At 35.1% G+C, this 17,235-nt stretch overlaps 1 protein-coding gene across 1 annotated transcript in view; it reads left to right on the top strand.

Annotated features, from left to right (window-relative positions):
- The first annotated feature begins 2,734 nt into the window (after positions 1–2,734).
- Positions 2,735–17,235, top strand: part of LOC113232539 (sodium/potassium-transporting ATPase subunit beta-2-like) — a 24,778-nt gene continuing 10,277 nt past the window's right edge. Inside the window, exon 1 of the mRNA XM_026467305.1 lies at positions 2,735–2,933. Coding sequence (XP_026323090.1) covers positions 2,798–2,933 — 136 coding nt within the window. The 5' untranslated portion in view covers positions 2,735–2,797. The remainder of the gene's footprint in view (positions 2,934–17,235) is intronic.

The following is a 17,235-nucleotide window of genomic DNA, read 5'->3' as shown; positions in this document are numbered from 1 at the left end:
GCTTACTTAAATATGTGCTTTAAATTATAAACCGGCCAACATATGACATAAAATAACAGTAATGAATTATTTAACGTAATTATAAGGTTAACTAGACAAACAAAACAAAGACTAGGTCATTTAAGTATTATTGAAAAACATTATAAAATCTTGCGTGTACACACATTGCATGAAAACATTTCATAAAAATTATGAGAAAATAGTGATTTAAAATGCATTCTTATTACGTCTTTATAACCTGTGTATCACAAACAAATAAATAGTTTTATTTGAAATTATTATAATTATACGTTATTGAATTTCATTGCTTACCCGATTTTACAGATTAATTGTTGTTACATGACAAAGTGTTATTTGTGTTATTGTACTTAGTTCATTGTCTTGAGATAAAACAGCTGTACCTAGTAGAATTTTTTATTTATTACGTAGTTACTTAGGGTGGTATACTTAATTAAATACAAGTGATAAAGTGTGAAAATATAAATAGCTCGATTAATTTTGTTTGATTGTGTTATAGTTAAGAAATAAGTAGGCACTTTGCAATTATGCGTTTCCTGTAAATAAATTATTATATGAATCACTCCAACGTTTGAAATTTGGTTTTATTTAATTTTTTTACACTTTTCAGTGATAACTATAGGTTTTGTAACCATAAATGCACACAGGATACACGAAAATTTTATGAGTTGAAAAAAAATCGCTAAAGAAAGAAACAGACAACTGCGGCGCTAGCCCATGTAGCGGGTGCAATCAATTACGTGGTGCTCTCTAGTAGGCACGCGATCAAAATGGAATACATTACAGTTGTTTTCTCAATGCTCGGAAATTCCGGTGCAATTATAGAAGACGTTGCGAAGCAATAGCTCATTTATTTCGCATGCGCCGCGAATGACGCAGGCTCTTTGGATGCGCCGCGAGCGACACTCGGCGCCCTTTAAAGGTGCTTTTCCACCGGCGAGGCGAGACGAGGATTAAAATTTATTTTGTATGGCATAATTTAAATTCTTTCTAGCGCATCTTTGGTGGAAACGGTCTGGAGGATGGACGAGGCAAGAATTGAATTATTTCTTGATGTACATAATATTGAACCGTATTACTACCTACATCGAGTGTTATAATTTGCAACGGAAACACGATTTCTCGCGCGAGCACTCGCCAATGCTATTAATATCAATCGCGAGACGTACGAATTGAGATTTAAAAAAAAAGATGGCTTCATCTGATTCTTCTTCCGTTAATATATTTAATAACAATAATTTACGGGACATGTTACTTCAGCCGCGTGCGATCGCTAGCCAAACTGAACTCAGAACTCCACAACCACAGCCCGAGCGCGTCAGCCCGCGCAAGCTATTAATAGCAATTTTTGGTGGAATTAGGCTGGCGAAAATTTTTGTCTCGTCTCGCCTTGCCGGTGGAAACCACCTTAAGACCCGAAACCCGTGTGCACCGCACACTCTGCATCTTAGGTAAAGCCGGCAATGTCGACAAAAATCCATGTCCAGTGATCCGTTTACATCTTTTAAGTTGTTTCTAAATATCATATTTTTAAGTCATTATTGTAAATAATAAATGTGAGCAGATAACAATCTATTGAAAATGGAATTAAATTACTTTGCTACTCGGTTAACCCAGTGACAGTTAAGTCGTGCAAAATAGCTGCGCTTGTCATAGTTAATTTTCCTTCATGTGTTGATTAAAAAAAAAATTGTTCAAGCGCAGTCATTTTGCACTAACACAATAAGTGACGACTGGTCGAACAAAAGTGAGGCTAGTGAAGAAAAAGGGAATTCGAGAACGCTTCAAAATTTTAAAAGAAAGTCAGATGGTGATGAACGAGGTCGGCATAGTCTCGCTCCTGACTGTAATTTGTACCTACATACAAACCGAACATTTCACATTATCTATAACGTTGCTTATGTTGAGCACCTCGTCTAGCTTACAGCCAACCTGTATTATATTCTCGTCATAGAAAACAATGTACAAACAGGTAATATGTACCCAATGTCACTCAATCACTTAGCTCGTAGGGCAGCAGCTAGGTCGTTGGGCGGGCGGTGCCAGTTGTCAGCAAATTTCGGCGGAACTTAGGCGGAGGACATAGATTAGATGATTCGACATTGAACAGATAGCACATCTGCACCTGCGTTTTTATCGACAATGAATCGTGAAATATTACGAAATATATAATACTTAATTCAGGCTTTGCAATAGAGTTCTTAGGCTTTCGCTATTGCCACTCATAGGTAACTATATTATTTTATCGGATATACCTAAGGGCAAAGGTAAGCTAAGAAAATACGTAGTAAGTAGTGAGGTTCTACACTATGGATACGTGAGAGGATGAACGGCGGCAGAAGGGCGACATATTTTACATAGCTTAGCGGGAACTAACCCAACGGTTAGTTTAGTTAGCTTGGTTAGCTTAGTTCGCGGTGTGAACCGGATTATGAATAGATGCCCGGCGACGTGAGCTAAGCTAGGTTAGCTTAGCTTCGTTCGCGGTGTGGCCTGCGCTTAAGGCGTAATACGTGAAAACGTTGCTTTGTTTGAAAATACAAGCGAGGCGTAGGTTTCTTTTAATTCGTAAAATAATTGTCCATGGCCCGTTATAAATTAATCTTGTTCCTTTGATTTTATCCTGTTTATATCAAACTATACTTAGGGCTAGCATTGCCTCACAGAGACAAAGCGTATAAAGGCAGAATACCTCTAGATTTAGGATTTCTACGATCTTCTATTAATCTGTAGAGGCCACCCTGTCAGTTCGTGGTTGGCACGGCACAGGGCAGGCAGCATGGTTGCAGACAAGCCCAATGGAATGGTGAACTATTGCCGCCGGCCCCCTCACCGGCCTTTAGTCCAACGCATCCAGTACTTCTTCTACAATCCTGAAGAAAGAACTATCTTAGGGCGAACTCCTCATCGATGGGGTAAGTACAGCAAGTGATGTCAACTTATAAGCGATTACGTCTTGGAAGTTAGTTTTCAGTTTGCATTTGATAATTTATTCATAGGTATATAAGGTTCGATATTTTTTTAAATATTCATAGGTATCTCAATTGATTAATATTAATTCTGGTATTTCCTGATTACTACTGGAATTCTACATATTGAAGTTTCTTTCAAATTATCAAATCTTTATAAAAGCGTGCAAGTGTGTTAAGAAATAGTTTTTTTTAAATTATTTATTAATGTATTTTACATACACACCCTAGCAACTATCATAACAGGCCTAACCATTAGGTTAATAATGTATATATAATAATAGGCAATAGTGTAGCCAAAATTATCACTTGTTCAATATTATTAACTACATTATTATTATATTCAAAATTATATTTATCTACTGAATTGCATTATAATTATGGTACAAACTGTTATTATATTCCATAAGACATTACAAGTAAGTATATGAGGTCTTATAGCTTTTTTATTATCAATTGAGTGATAGACAGTTCTAACCCCTGTAGAGGCGTGTACATATGACTTTATAATTTCTAAGTTACGTACGTTTGGGAATATGTACTTGTTAATACCTCTTGTTAACGCCGAAAGAAAACATCGTGGTGAAATCTATAATGTCGAAGACGGTTCGCAACAATTGGAAATGGAATGTAATAAGGTTTATTTGCATTGAATAGGTTATTACAGGATGGTAGTTATTACATTTGAGTTCATCTATTCAGCCGTTATACAAAAGCATGCAAAATTAAATGTTATCTTCTAAGTAGTCATTTACATTATAATCTTTTTAACTAGGTATTTATACAGTTCAGTTGTCATTCTTTTAAATGTCAGATTTTTTATTTCAATTGGTAGTCTATTATAAATTTTTATGCACATGTAATATGAACTTTTTAAGCAGAGAGTAGTTTTAGGTATATTTTCAACAACAAGCCTGTCTGGGTTTCTTTTTGCGCGTGGATTAATATCTATTGATTTTTTAAATAATTTTAGATGCTGTTTGACAAATTTACAAACTTCATAAATATACAAGGAAGGTAAAGTCGAAATATTTAAATTCTCGAACAGCAGCTTGCAAGATTCCCGTGGGCCGGTGCCGCACACTGCTCGTATACACCTTTTTTGAGTTATAAATGCTCGTTCGACATAAGTTCCATTACCCCATATAATTAATCCATAACGCAGAACCGACGCGATGTACCCGTGGTAAGCAAATAAACAAATTTTTTTAGAAGTAATTTGTCTTAACCTTAAAGGACGTATCCAGACGCTGTCAACCTGGTTGGTAAAACTAAGATTTTTATCTATTAAATATACCCAAAAATTTAACTGTCTCTAGCTTTTGTAAAATCTTTCCATCGTAGTTAATGTTTATATCGATTGGTGTACGTCCTTTTACAGCGAAATGAACATATTTCGTTTTTTTCCAAATTGACGTGTAGATTGTTTACATGCAACCAATCTACCACGGATTTTAGTGTGTCATTAATTTCAGTTTCATAGTGATGGACGTTGTTATTAATTGAATTTATGACACATTTGTGCTTAGTTATTAATGGCAGGTCATTAATATATAGCAAAAAAAATAAAGGGCCTAATATTCTTCCCTGAGGAACACCACACCTATTCAAATCATAATGCGAACAGCATGTGTCAACATATTTTTTTATCTAGGAAAATAAATGGAAAATGGGTGAAGTATGTATCGCATTGACCAGGATAGCTGATTATGGACTAATCATTAAGAGTATAAACAAGCTCAAATGGCTTCGGTCGGCACTTTGAAAATAATATTTAGTATAGTGATCAGTACAGAGCACTAAAAAAACCGACCTCAAAAGTACATGGAATTACGTCTATTTCCTAAGTTTTATTGAAATATCACCACTATATAATAGTTCACCACTATACAGGACTTGACACTGCAGATAATAAAAATCGGTTCTCACTACTCAAAGTATATTGAGAGAAAAACGCCTGGAATTGGAGAAATAGCAAAATCAACCATTAAAGTAATTGCTCCTAAATTAAAGTTAGGCGCTATTTATATAAATGAATCATGAATGAACAGCCACCCTTAGAGGTGGAGGATTTTCTTCAAAATGAAATGGGACCACTACGGAAGTACCCCCTTTCCAACAAAAAAAGAATCATGAAAATCGGTTCACAAATACCGGAGTTATCGCGTAACATACATACAAAAAACATACAGACGAATTGAGAACCTCCTCCTTTTTTGAAGTCGGTTAAAAATTGAGTATATACAGTGATTAGTATATAAGGTGTGAAAACAGGATTCCGAAAAAATTTTATGATAGAAAAAAAACAATAAATATATAAAAAATAAAAAATATAAAAAGTACATGTCGCTTTTAAATTTATAATAATACAATAGTTATCAATAGTAAACAATAGGTTTTCGGTACAATACTTAGAATAATAACGCATAGAAACCTAGTCCGCTCACGCTAAGTGAGGCAAATTGAAGCGCTCCCAAAGGGCCTACACGAGCGGGCGGGCCTTCAGTGCTCAAGGTCAACTTGCACCGCGAACACAAGCACAAGAATTTTAGCTAAAAATGACGAAATGTGCGGTAAATGAGTGTAAAAATACGTCAGACAAACATAAAATAGATACTAACATCACATTCCACAAGGAAGTAACGCGTTTCAACTTGTATTTTTATATAAATATTCACTAAAACCGAAAATTAATCTACTACTAAAACTAGCCTACATGAATTTGATTTTTGCCTCACTTGTGACAGTTCGTTTGATATGAAACTATCATCCTATGCGTTATTATTCTAAGGTACAATATAAATTAAGTTAGTAGATTAGTATTACGTCGCAAGATTTTTCGGAATTTTCAGTATTTCATTCGGTTGTTTCCATATTCTTATTAGCACAAAACTTTTCCGTAGCTTATAAAATAACGCAGTAATATTCATACTTTGAATATGTTCATTTTTAATTTACTTTTCGGAGCTTTTATTATTACCCTCGAATTTTACATGTAAGTACCTACTTAATTTGTTTCATGTAGTGCGTGTTAATATATGACTTTCATGTGATTGAAGTACTTTTGATTTTGATCAGAATTTTGATCTCATGTGTCGTTATTATACCAAGGCTACAATATAATATCCTTTAATAAGAAATAAAACTTAGGCTTAGTTAATTGTTGAGCTCTTGACTTGACTGACTGAATTTAGACCCATTTTTACGGCGTCTTAATAATCCGTTTTATACGCTGAATTTTTGGCAACCTCTGTGGCCTAACGGTTTATACCTTGGGCGCTGGATGCTGATATCCCGGGTTCGATGCCCGGTAGGACCAATTTGGGAATGTCTTATAGATTATTGATACAAAGATCGAACGCAGAAAATTTTTCTTCTTCGACACTATGGGACTTGAACCCATGACAACGCTGTACCGTAGCGCTGCTCTTACCAACAGAGCTACAGGTCAAGTTATCGAGTTGTAGAAATTCTCCGATGTGTTCTTGTTATAGATCCTCGTACTGGTTTTTCAGCGCCGCGCCGCTAGTGGCATCTGGTGAGAGATTTCAGAACCTTCTCACTTTTTTATCAAACACATAAAAAAAGTATGTATGTCGTGAGTGTAGTATGTGTATGGTGACTAGTGGAAAGTTACAGTATATTTATGAAAATGTAATTTATGTTAAAAAGGGTGGCATTTTTTTTAATGAAAAATAGTGACAGACATAACATTAATACAAGGAATAAAAATAAACTAGCTTTTCTTGATAGTCGTCTTCACAAAGTCAAACAATCATTTAAGGGGCAAAGTATACGCATCTATAATAAGATTCCGGTTGATATTCAAAATTTGCCATTTACAAGGTTTAAAACTATAGTGAAACAAAAACTTTATGCTAATGGTTATTACAACCTCTGCGTACTTGGATGACAAAAATCCATGGTACTGACCCGTTTAACTTCGGCAGGTATTCTCAATCTAAGATGTTTGAAATAAATATTGTAAATGATAAATATATTCAAATATATGTTTACAGTTTCTTGCTAATCTCTTCGGGGGAATCTGCCTTACGAATGAGCAGTTAAGTTTAACCTGTATAACAATTTCAAGTGTAATTTGCTTACCTATGAAATAAAGATAACTTTGAATTTGAATTGAACTTTTCTAAATTGGTTACACTAGGTGTAGTTGTCAATAATATTAAATACTTGAAAATTCAACAATCATTTCCTTATACAAAGTACTTACAAACTCGTATACAGTCACACCCTCCTATCCCAGCGCGCACACACACACATACACATCAATGCACACCTAAGCTATTTCTATAATTTAATAATGTTTAAATAATTTAATAATGTTTTTGTTATTTGTAAATAATAAAAAATAATAATAATAACGCACACATTCAACACAGCCCCGGACTAGGGGAAACCCTGTGTCGCGGGTGCCATGGACACACATAGACAACCACAAATTACACTCAAACTCACGAGAGAAATAAATGTAGGCCATACAAATATTTCTCCCGGCCCGGGAATCTAACCTAAGACGTCTGCGTGACAGTCCGGCGTGGCAACTGTTCGACCACGGAGGTAGTTATAATATAGTTATAAATAATTTAATAATGTTTTGATAATTATGTTATAATAATATAATAATGTTTTGAGAGTAACTTAATAATGTTTATAATAACGTTTCAAATTTAATTTCATTCTGTAACTAATGTGTGTTTGCGTTAGTCGACTCATGTAATAATGAAAATAAGTTGTCCATTATTTTGGGTCCCCCGATACAGGCCTTGAGCTTAAAGCGGGGCCCGCTGTTAACTTGTGCCGTTTGAGCTTTGTGCTTTCTATTACTGTTTAAAAAAATGTGCCAACACTATTATTGTTACTGAATGTCCTAGGTAAACCTTCTGTATCCATATATAATAATAGTACCAGTTAAATAACACTATGTTTTTTAAATTGCGCCCTTATAGTTAGATATAAACATTTACTTTGCTATGTCGTAAACTGACTCGCGGCACTTTTAATGGTTTTGCTGGAATGCTCCAATTCACGTCGAATAACTAGTTGTTAAACATTAATGGCAAACGACAGTACACGTAGTTGTGCCGTGAATTTAGAAATTAGTTTTTATTTACTTTTTGGTTAAAAGTCTTTATTGATATTTGTCCCCGTGTTTGCTGAACCCGAAAGGGGAAGCCTATCTATAAGTGGTAATAGGCTTGGTGCTGTATTGAACTTGGCAAATGGTATATACACTTACAAGTGAAGAGTCCAGGGAAAGAAAGATCAAAGTCACTTGAGGAGAACTATAGGAATAAAGAATTTTTAATTTGGTATACTGTTCAATGTTGGCGAAAAAAACATGCAAAATGCTACCTGAAATAAATAAATAAAATAAAAAGACATTTATTTATCCACAAAACACATAAACAAACATAACTGAAGAATTAAAACAAAAGAACCGTAATGTCGACAAAAAGGATGAATACTCAGCATTGATGATTTTCAGGTTTCACCGTAAAGCTATTCGCTTGCTGCATCAGACCGGCAAGCGTCTAGAGTGTATACTAAACGCCAAGCAGTTAATAGAGGCTGTCTGTGTTGCATTATATGTAAAATGTATAAAAGAAATGTAATTAAAAACAGAAAACATTCTAAAGTTGTATTTATTTATTTAGTGTTGCTAACGGATTTAACCACCGACCAATTGCTACTCGATTTCTGCACAGACAGGAGTCATTGTTTACACATTCTTTTGAAAGAATATAGCGTTTTGGCATTTTTTAACGGAGGTGGCAGGTCATTCCAGCTCTTACTCGCTGCGAATCGGAAACTGTCCCTGCTACTCTCGATCTCCGTCTGACATTCGTCCGAAACAATTACTGCCAAATAAGCAATACTTGACCGAATGAAAAGACGCGTGATGCGAATGAAGCTTCATACTTGATACTTGTCTTTTAATTTTGTCGAATATTACTTATTTGACAGTAATTGTTTCGGACGGAAATCGAGAGTAGACCCCCAGAACAGAGTTAAGCGAGGAACAACTAATAAACGCAAATGCGGGTACCGTTGATACTTAACATTGCCACTGCGTGGCAGACCACTCCAGGTAATCTTTTTTGGCCAGATATTCAGGGTAGACGAAACTCTGAAGTGTATCTGTGTACCAGACTATTAAGTGTTGAAATGTTTTGAAATTTGTCATATTGAGTAGATTACACGTATTTAAATAGGGAGTAATGTGATAAAGTCAACGTTTAATGTGTGTAACTCTATGTAATCCATTTTACCATTTTTCTGACTTAGGCAAAAAACTCAAAACATGTTTTTAGGTTACTTTGATCAATGTCACCTAATTTTACTGGAACTGCATTAAAATACGTATATACTTAACTTCGGTAGGAAATGTGAAGCATGAAATAAATTATACGTAGTACTAGATTTGAAAAATACAAGTATAGATAAAAAAAATTGATATTTCTCGCTTGTTAACTAGAATATTTAGAGAGTCGTCGAAAGCCGAGCCCTGAGACATTTCCTCTTCGGTTGGTTAACCTTATTCTTTGGCGGAAATAGCTGCCACCTTTCTAATTCAAAGGCTATTTGCTTCTATAGATAAACAAATTACACTTGTAATCGTCTCTGATAAAACTCTACAACTCATGCTAAGGCAGATTCTCTTGAGAAGAATGAGGAAGAAACTCAAGAAGAAACTCGTTGTAAATAAACATTTGTACACATTTACAATCTACAATATGTATTTCAAATATGGATCGAAAGAACCTGTTAGGCTATACGGGTCACTACCATGGATTTTTGTTCCAAGTACGCAGAGTATATCCTTTAGTATAAAGTTTTTGAATATCAACCGGAATCTTTGCGTATACATTGGCTCATAAATGGATTTTTGACTTTGCAAATACGACTGTCAAGAAGAGGAAGTTTATTTCTATTCCTCATATTAAGTTGACACTATTTTTAAACGACTTAAAAAAAGGAAGAGGTTCTCAATTCTACGCGATAACTTCGGCGAGATTTGTGAACCGATTTTGATGATTCTTTTTTTGTTGGAAAGGGGGGTTTCCAGTATTGGTCCCATTTAAATTTGCAGGAAATATTCTACCTCTAAGGGTGGCAAAACAGATGATGAATCCGGTTTCGCGTATTTTCCGGTTACTAATTTCAATAAAACTTGGCAAATAGATGTCATTTCACGAATTTTTTCACGTCGGTTATTTTTATAAAAAAGTTACAATTATTCACAAATAATACTATTCTTCTGTGACGCTAATATAAGAATGTTAATCTCTTTAAACTTATCTCTCAAAGGCACTCTGCGGCCCAGTTTCTGCAGTACAAAGATTCTATTAATATCGGCGGCATTACCCCAAAGCAAAATGCCGTGAAAACCCTGAAAGTAGATAAATTAAACCAATTTAGCGGTTTTTACGTTTGAGAGTCTTCGTATTTTTTAATCGTATACACTGCATAGCTGAGAAATTTCGATGACTTAGTTATTTGTGGACCCCATTGCAAGTTAGCATTTAAATTTATACCCAAAAATACAACTGTTTCGACAAGTCTTAACTTTTCGTTTCTAAGCATGACATTCTGGCTATCGGAAGCGTCATCGTGGCATAAAACTCGATGCAACAATAGATATTAGTGGCGAAGTACTGCCTACCTTACCTATTTCTGCCGTCAAGCCGAAATGAGAGCATTATACTGCGTCCCGATTTTGAAGGGTAAGGGTGCCGGTGAAACTTGTCAACTTGTGTCTCAGGGTGACGGGCGCAGTGGGAGTGCTTCAGATGTTTGCGATTTAAAGCTCTGAGAGGCACTGCAACTGTTATGGACAGAATAGGCGTATTACCACCAGGCCCACAACTTGCTCGTCCAGTTACTTGGTATCATACAAAAAAACGGAAAACATTCATTTTATACTAGCTAGTGCCTGCGATTCTGTCTGCGTAGGACAAGTTCTTCGATTAGCCTACTGTAGTATATTAATTTTCACAGTTTTATTGGTTCTCTATATAAACTTCCACAAACAATTTCACCCTCGTACCCTTCATGGAAGAATAGCATAAGTGGAGTTCCGTCAAAAACGTTTATTGCTCAATTAGATACAGAAAAATGTAACCCACATCCTCTCCAATTCTAGTTACTCTGGGATAATATGGGTTATATTTTTCTGTATCTAATGGAGCAATAAAAGTTTTTGAAGAAATTCCACTTATGTCATTCTTCAATTAGGAGTGCGCTCTTTTAGACTTATTTTTGTGATAAAAAGTAACCTACGTCCTTCTCCTATGTCCCATCTATACCTACCTAAATTCATCAATAGTTTAGCTGTTTTTGACCCGAAAAAGTGACACACAGTTACGTCGTATTTAATAAGTTTGGTTTATGAATGTCGCAATAGAGATAACACGATTCGTCTCGGATAAACAATGGTTAATACAAAACAAAATGCGTTAAGAATAAAAGAAATATTGTAAAAATAGAATCACATCTTTAATTTTCTTTTCTTTGTCCTTTATTACAAATTAAGCTCGTATTATTTAAACCAATATATCACAATCTTAAATTTAGATATTACACAAGTATAATTTTATAACTTAAAAGGGATTCTCGAGCCACAAAATTGTAAAGATTGTTTCTTGAAATAAAACATATTGATTTTTTTCTACGTCTAAAAAAATCCTCTACACTATAAAATTTACTATACAGTAAAAGGAACGTGTTGTCGGTAACACTTTACAGATTTGTTCGTGAATGTTCGTGATTACAAAAGCGATATATTTAGGTTGGAATTATTCCTACACTATTTGCAGTATAGCAGGGCAATACGCGGCAAGTTCTGATGGTACACTCGGTCGCCAAGAGTGCATTAATAACCATAAACTGCTGCATGCGTCACGCGTTTACTCCGCCGCCGTCGCCACAAATAGTCGTGAATGACCTCGTCTCTAGTCATGAAATTATGATTTGCTATGGAATATTTCAAGGCAATATGTATATTCTGGTATAGGTGGGTATTGGAATAGTGATTGGGGTAGATTGTAGTAGATTGAGGTAGTGGATATTGGGCCAGAGTCCGTCAGGGATCAATATTGGGGCCTTGTCATTTTATTTTTAACCGACTTCAAAAAAGGAGGAGATTCTCAATTCGACTGTATGTTCTTTTTTTTGTATGTATGTTACGCGATAACTCCGGTATTTGTGAACCGATTTTCATGATTCTTTTCTTGTTGGAAAGGGGGTACTTCCATAGTGGTCCTATTTCATTTTGAAGAAAATCATCCACCTCGAAGGGTGGCTGTTCACTCATGAAGATTCATTTTTATAAATAGCGCCTAGCTTTAATTTAGGAGCAATTACTTTAATGGTTGATTTTGCTATTTCTCCAATTCAAGGCGTTTTTCTCTCAATATACTTTGAGTAGTGAGAACCGATTTTTATTATCTCCAGTGTCAAGTCCTGTATAGTGGCGAATTTAAGGATATTTCAATAAAACTTAGCAAATAGACGTAATTCCACGTACTTTTGAGGTCGGTTTTTTTAGTACTCTGTACTGAGATTATGTTTTTAAATGACATACCTAAGCAACCTATTACGCATCTAGCTACCTATGCTGATGGTCTGAATATTTGAATATTTCTTATATTATGTCTTCGGAAAGCTTGAGTGACATAACGTGTTGTTTGTTTAATATTAGAGTAAGACCTTTTTGTATTACTCTACTTGTGTTTATTTTCAAAATAATAAATTTAATTTAAAATCAGACCAATTATTCTATTAACAAAACATACAAATTTAGCTTTAAAACATGTTTATTTTTTAACCACTTCAAAAAAAAGGAGGAGGTTCTCAATTCGTCTGTATGGTTTTTTTTTTGTATGTATGTTACGCGATAACTCCGATATTTGTGAACCGATTTTCACAATTCTTTTTTGTTGGAAAGAGGGTACCTCCATAGTGGTCCTATTCAATTTTGAAGAAAATCATCCACCTCTAAGGGTGGCTGTTCACGCATGAAGATTCATTTTTATAAATAGCGCCTAAATTTTATTATAAGGAGCAATTATTTTGATGGTTGATTTTGCTATTCTCCAATTCAAGGCGTTTTTCTCTCTCAATATACTTATCTCCTGTGTCAAATCCCGTATAGTGGCGAACTAGGGGATGAATCCGGGTTTGCGCACTTTCCGGGAACCGATTTCAATAAAACTTGGTTTTTATATGTACCTCCACGTATTTTTGAGGTCGGTTTTTTTAGTACTCTGTACTGAGATTATACATCCTTTCCCACGGGTATTTCTTTCTTCTATGCTATAAGACTTTTCGACTCCGGGTTAACCTATACTCTTTATGATATCATAAGTAAGCGATCGATGGTGAGCGACATGCCTGTCCATAGTAGTTGTGTACCACGCAGAGCTTTAAATAGCAGAGATCTGAGGGGCACTGCCATTGAGCCCGTCACCCTGAGACATAAGTTGACGAGAACACACACATAGACAACTACAAATTACACCCAAACTCACGAGAGAAATAAATGTAGGCCATACAAATATTTCTCCCGACCCGGGACCTCTGTGTGATAGTCCAGCATGGTAGCCGTCCGGCCATAGAGGCAGTTACTTTGGGAAACTATGATCTAGATAGTATAGTACCGTATAGTCATTGTCATCGTTCTACCATATTCCTACGTTGTTTGAATAAATAATTTACGAAAAAGATTAAATAAAGTCTATTTTAGATGATCGTTTAAAATGCATCTCATTCTGTAGGCGAGCGAATGCTTCGGTTTAAAATTAATCTGCACCTACATTGAAGTATTTACCTGTTCCAGCTACGTGGCAACTATCAATTTTGTAAAGTGCTCTTCACATAGCTTCAGTTGTTCGCTTGGGCACACACCCAAGCCCTTGGCTCGCCTCCTCTAGGTGTGTAAGGTTGATTGATTCACCTTCATGATATCATCAATTTATCTTAAGTCTATATAAGTTTACGCTTTTACACACGATGCACGTGTTGGAGGTCCGAGGCTTTTTTTTTAACGCACACACTTGACATAGCCCCGCACTAGGAAAATCCTGTGTCGCGAGTGCCATGGACACTATGTGTGTGTCAACAACCACAAACTACACCCAAACTCACGAGAGAAATAAATGTACTCTGCGTGGCAGTTCATGCCGATGATAGCCGTTCGGCCACGGATGCAGTTACTTGTATTTATAATGACGAGATTTCAACTTGGTGATTCAGCAGACGAGTAGGTGTAAACAACACCCTTGTCGAATTTGCTTGCCGAAGAGGCAGTTGTCGGTTCAATGTAAACGGTGAGTCGACTGTTAGGGATTACATAAACTATAAGACAGTTTGGCTTTTTTTTAATAATACCAAGTGACGGTGTGACGGTGTGACCTCCTTACATCGTCATCCCACCTTTTTATCAGCATTTTTCTAGATCCTGGCCACTTGTTTTCAAATTTTGAATCGTTCTTTAATTTCTTTGCCTCGCCATTCTCGTTTTGTTTCGTTCCGTCGTCACTATCTGCTCAATCAAAAGAATGTATAAGCCCGGCGAATAAGAATATTCTCTCTATTGGTTCGAAAGAACACAAGTTGATTTTTACTGCGCTGCGGATGCTAGTTTTTCATATCCTTGTGTAGGTTAATTTTCAGAAAGTTCTGTTTTAGTTTGAAAATAAAAATGTATTTAGTTGAAATATTTTTTGGAACGAAAATATTTTTGGAATTATTATTAATAATTATTTATTACATATTATTTGTTTATATTAGTTGTTTTTTTGTTTGTTTGCAAAGACGTTAGTTGTAATCAAGCCGGATCGAAAAATAAATTAATTATAACAAACTATTGGAGTAAATTCACAAAAAATAATTAAATATCATCGTGGTGAAACATCCTCATATTCAACAAAACTTAATTATAAAATATAATACAATAATTATAAATATTTGTAATATCAACCTAGTAAGTATGTACTTGCGTATGAAAGACCGGTGCCCGGCAGAAGTATTTCTTTATTGTGTTGATAAAGGACAATGCCCATCGACATATGGACAAATGTACTGACTTTATTATTTTTGTGTCATGATGAAAATACCGTTAATTGATTATGTAGCCTTGTAGGATTACACGTGCCAACTTAGGTCAGTATTCATTTCGGGAGTTCAGAGATATTGAAGAAAATAAGTTTGGTTTTAGGTTATAGTTGAAGCACAGAAATATGGACTTTATACAACGTACTTAAGGTTTACATTAACTATTTGGTGTAACTGTTAAGGCGGAGGGCTCCATAATAATAACAATAGTTAATTATTAGAAGATAATACTACCAAAATGGCTTAAAACCAAGAAAATTCAATCGCCTGTCACCACTAAACGCAGTGTAGCTTAAGATGTTGTAATGTATGGAATAAAATGACAACAATGACATTTAGCTACACGTTGACGTATCTTATTCCGTTGCCCTTTAGGCTGTTTTCGAACAAAATTATTTAGTGTGACGTGTCATTGACCGTACCTAAAGCACTGTCTATATACGCCACTTTTGCTCCGTGATGTACGCGCAGCGTATCCATAACGTTTCCACACATTACTAACAGCGTTTGAAACTGCTCTACGCTGTGCCTATTATCTTTTACTTATTTATTTAACTATTTAAAGGACAAATAAAACACTTTATGTTTCCTTATTATTTAATAAAAAAATATATAGTCAAGACTTGGAGCTGATGCCCTTACATCATTATAACGGGCCCAGCTCAAGTACCACAAAATACACATAACATGCGCACAACAACCGACTGTTCGCTTTCCAACGAGACATGAGCAATAATAACCAGATATGGCGTCTAATGTGTCTCTGACATTTTCATCCTTATTTATCAACATGTACGTATAGTACATTTTGCTGGATACATGTCTTGACTTTATTCTCCCACGAACTAAATAATTGTTGGCTCCTAATATTAATGGCAAGTCTTCTTCAATTTCTTTGGACACTTCTATCTGATACGTGCCATTTGGCCTTATTGCCTTTGAATAGTCCTAGTAGCAGCCATCCAACATGCACGGCAAACTCTGACCAATCTATTTACCTGAAACAAAACAAGTATAAAATAAACATTTTACTCAACCTTCACTTATCCCATATAATAAAGGTAGATAGATCTTTTTATAGTACCTGCAGGCATCAACTAGCCTCAATGAAGTACATTCTTAAGTACTTCATACTACCATTAAAAGATTATACTATTCTGTATACAGTAATCAATAATTACATAACATAAAATACATAAGCATGTTACATTAATCATAAATACTTTTTATAAGGTTAAGTAACAGTGATTTATAACATTTTTGCCATAAGTTGGCTCAAGCATAGTTAAGAGAATACTGAAATGAACAAGTCTGTATGTTTGTTTTTTTTAAATATACATTATAATACTAAAAAAATGAAAACATAAACTGCTGGATTTACATAACTTAAAAGCTTACCTGATGTGATGGTACCCATGATAATATATGATTTCTTTGTGGACTATCAAGTGGTACGGTATGAGTTCTGGATCTCAACATTGAAATTCCGCAACCGTAACAGACACTTCTATGCCCAACTGCGGGCATTACGGGTTCTTGGCTCTCACTTGCACTTAGTAACAAAGTGTAACAATTATCACACACTATGTCTTCATTTGAAAGCTGGAAAGAGAAAATAAATATTTTTAGTGTTAAAATATAGGTGAGACATGTATCAATACTTAATCCTATTTTTTCATCATTAGTCTTTTAATTTACGAGCAACAGAGATTATCACATTGACTTTTACACACATATAATGTGATTACTACTAGATATAACAAACAGAATTGTGTGTAAACACAGAAGTCATTGGTTTAATATCAAACGATTTAGAAGAGCTACAAACGCTTGTTTGATTAAGTTCTATTAAAGTAAGATATAATTTTCATGCTTACCGGTGTAGGTGTAATCCAAGCCCGTAAAATGGCTAAGATATTATCGGGAATGTCCGGCAGAATGTGTCTGCGCATAAATGGCGCTAACATCAAAGAACAATTCAAACATTGTCTTCTAGCAGTAGCCATGTCGAAAATCACGAATATTAACGTCTTATTTAACACTAGATTCACACGAACGGCAGTGTTGTACTTTAGGATTAGTAGTTAGTAACAGAGGAACAAATGCTCAACTC

The sequence above is a fragment of the Hyposmocoma kahamanoa genome, unplaced genomic scaffold, assembly GCF_003589595.1.
Source record: "Hyposmocoma kahamanoa isolate Upper Pololo Valley unplaced genomic scaffold, ASM358959v1 102, whole genome shotgun sequence".
Classification (NCBI taxonomy): domain Eukaryota; kingdom Metazoa; phylum Arthropoda; class Insecta; order Lepidoptera; family Cosmopterigidae; genus Hyposmocoma; species Hyposmocoma kahamanoa.
Note: the sequence above shows the minus strand (reverse complement) of the source record. Positions and strands in the feature narration are given on the sequence as shown.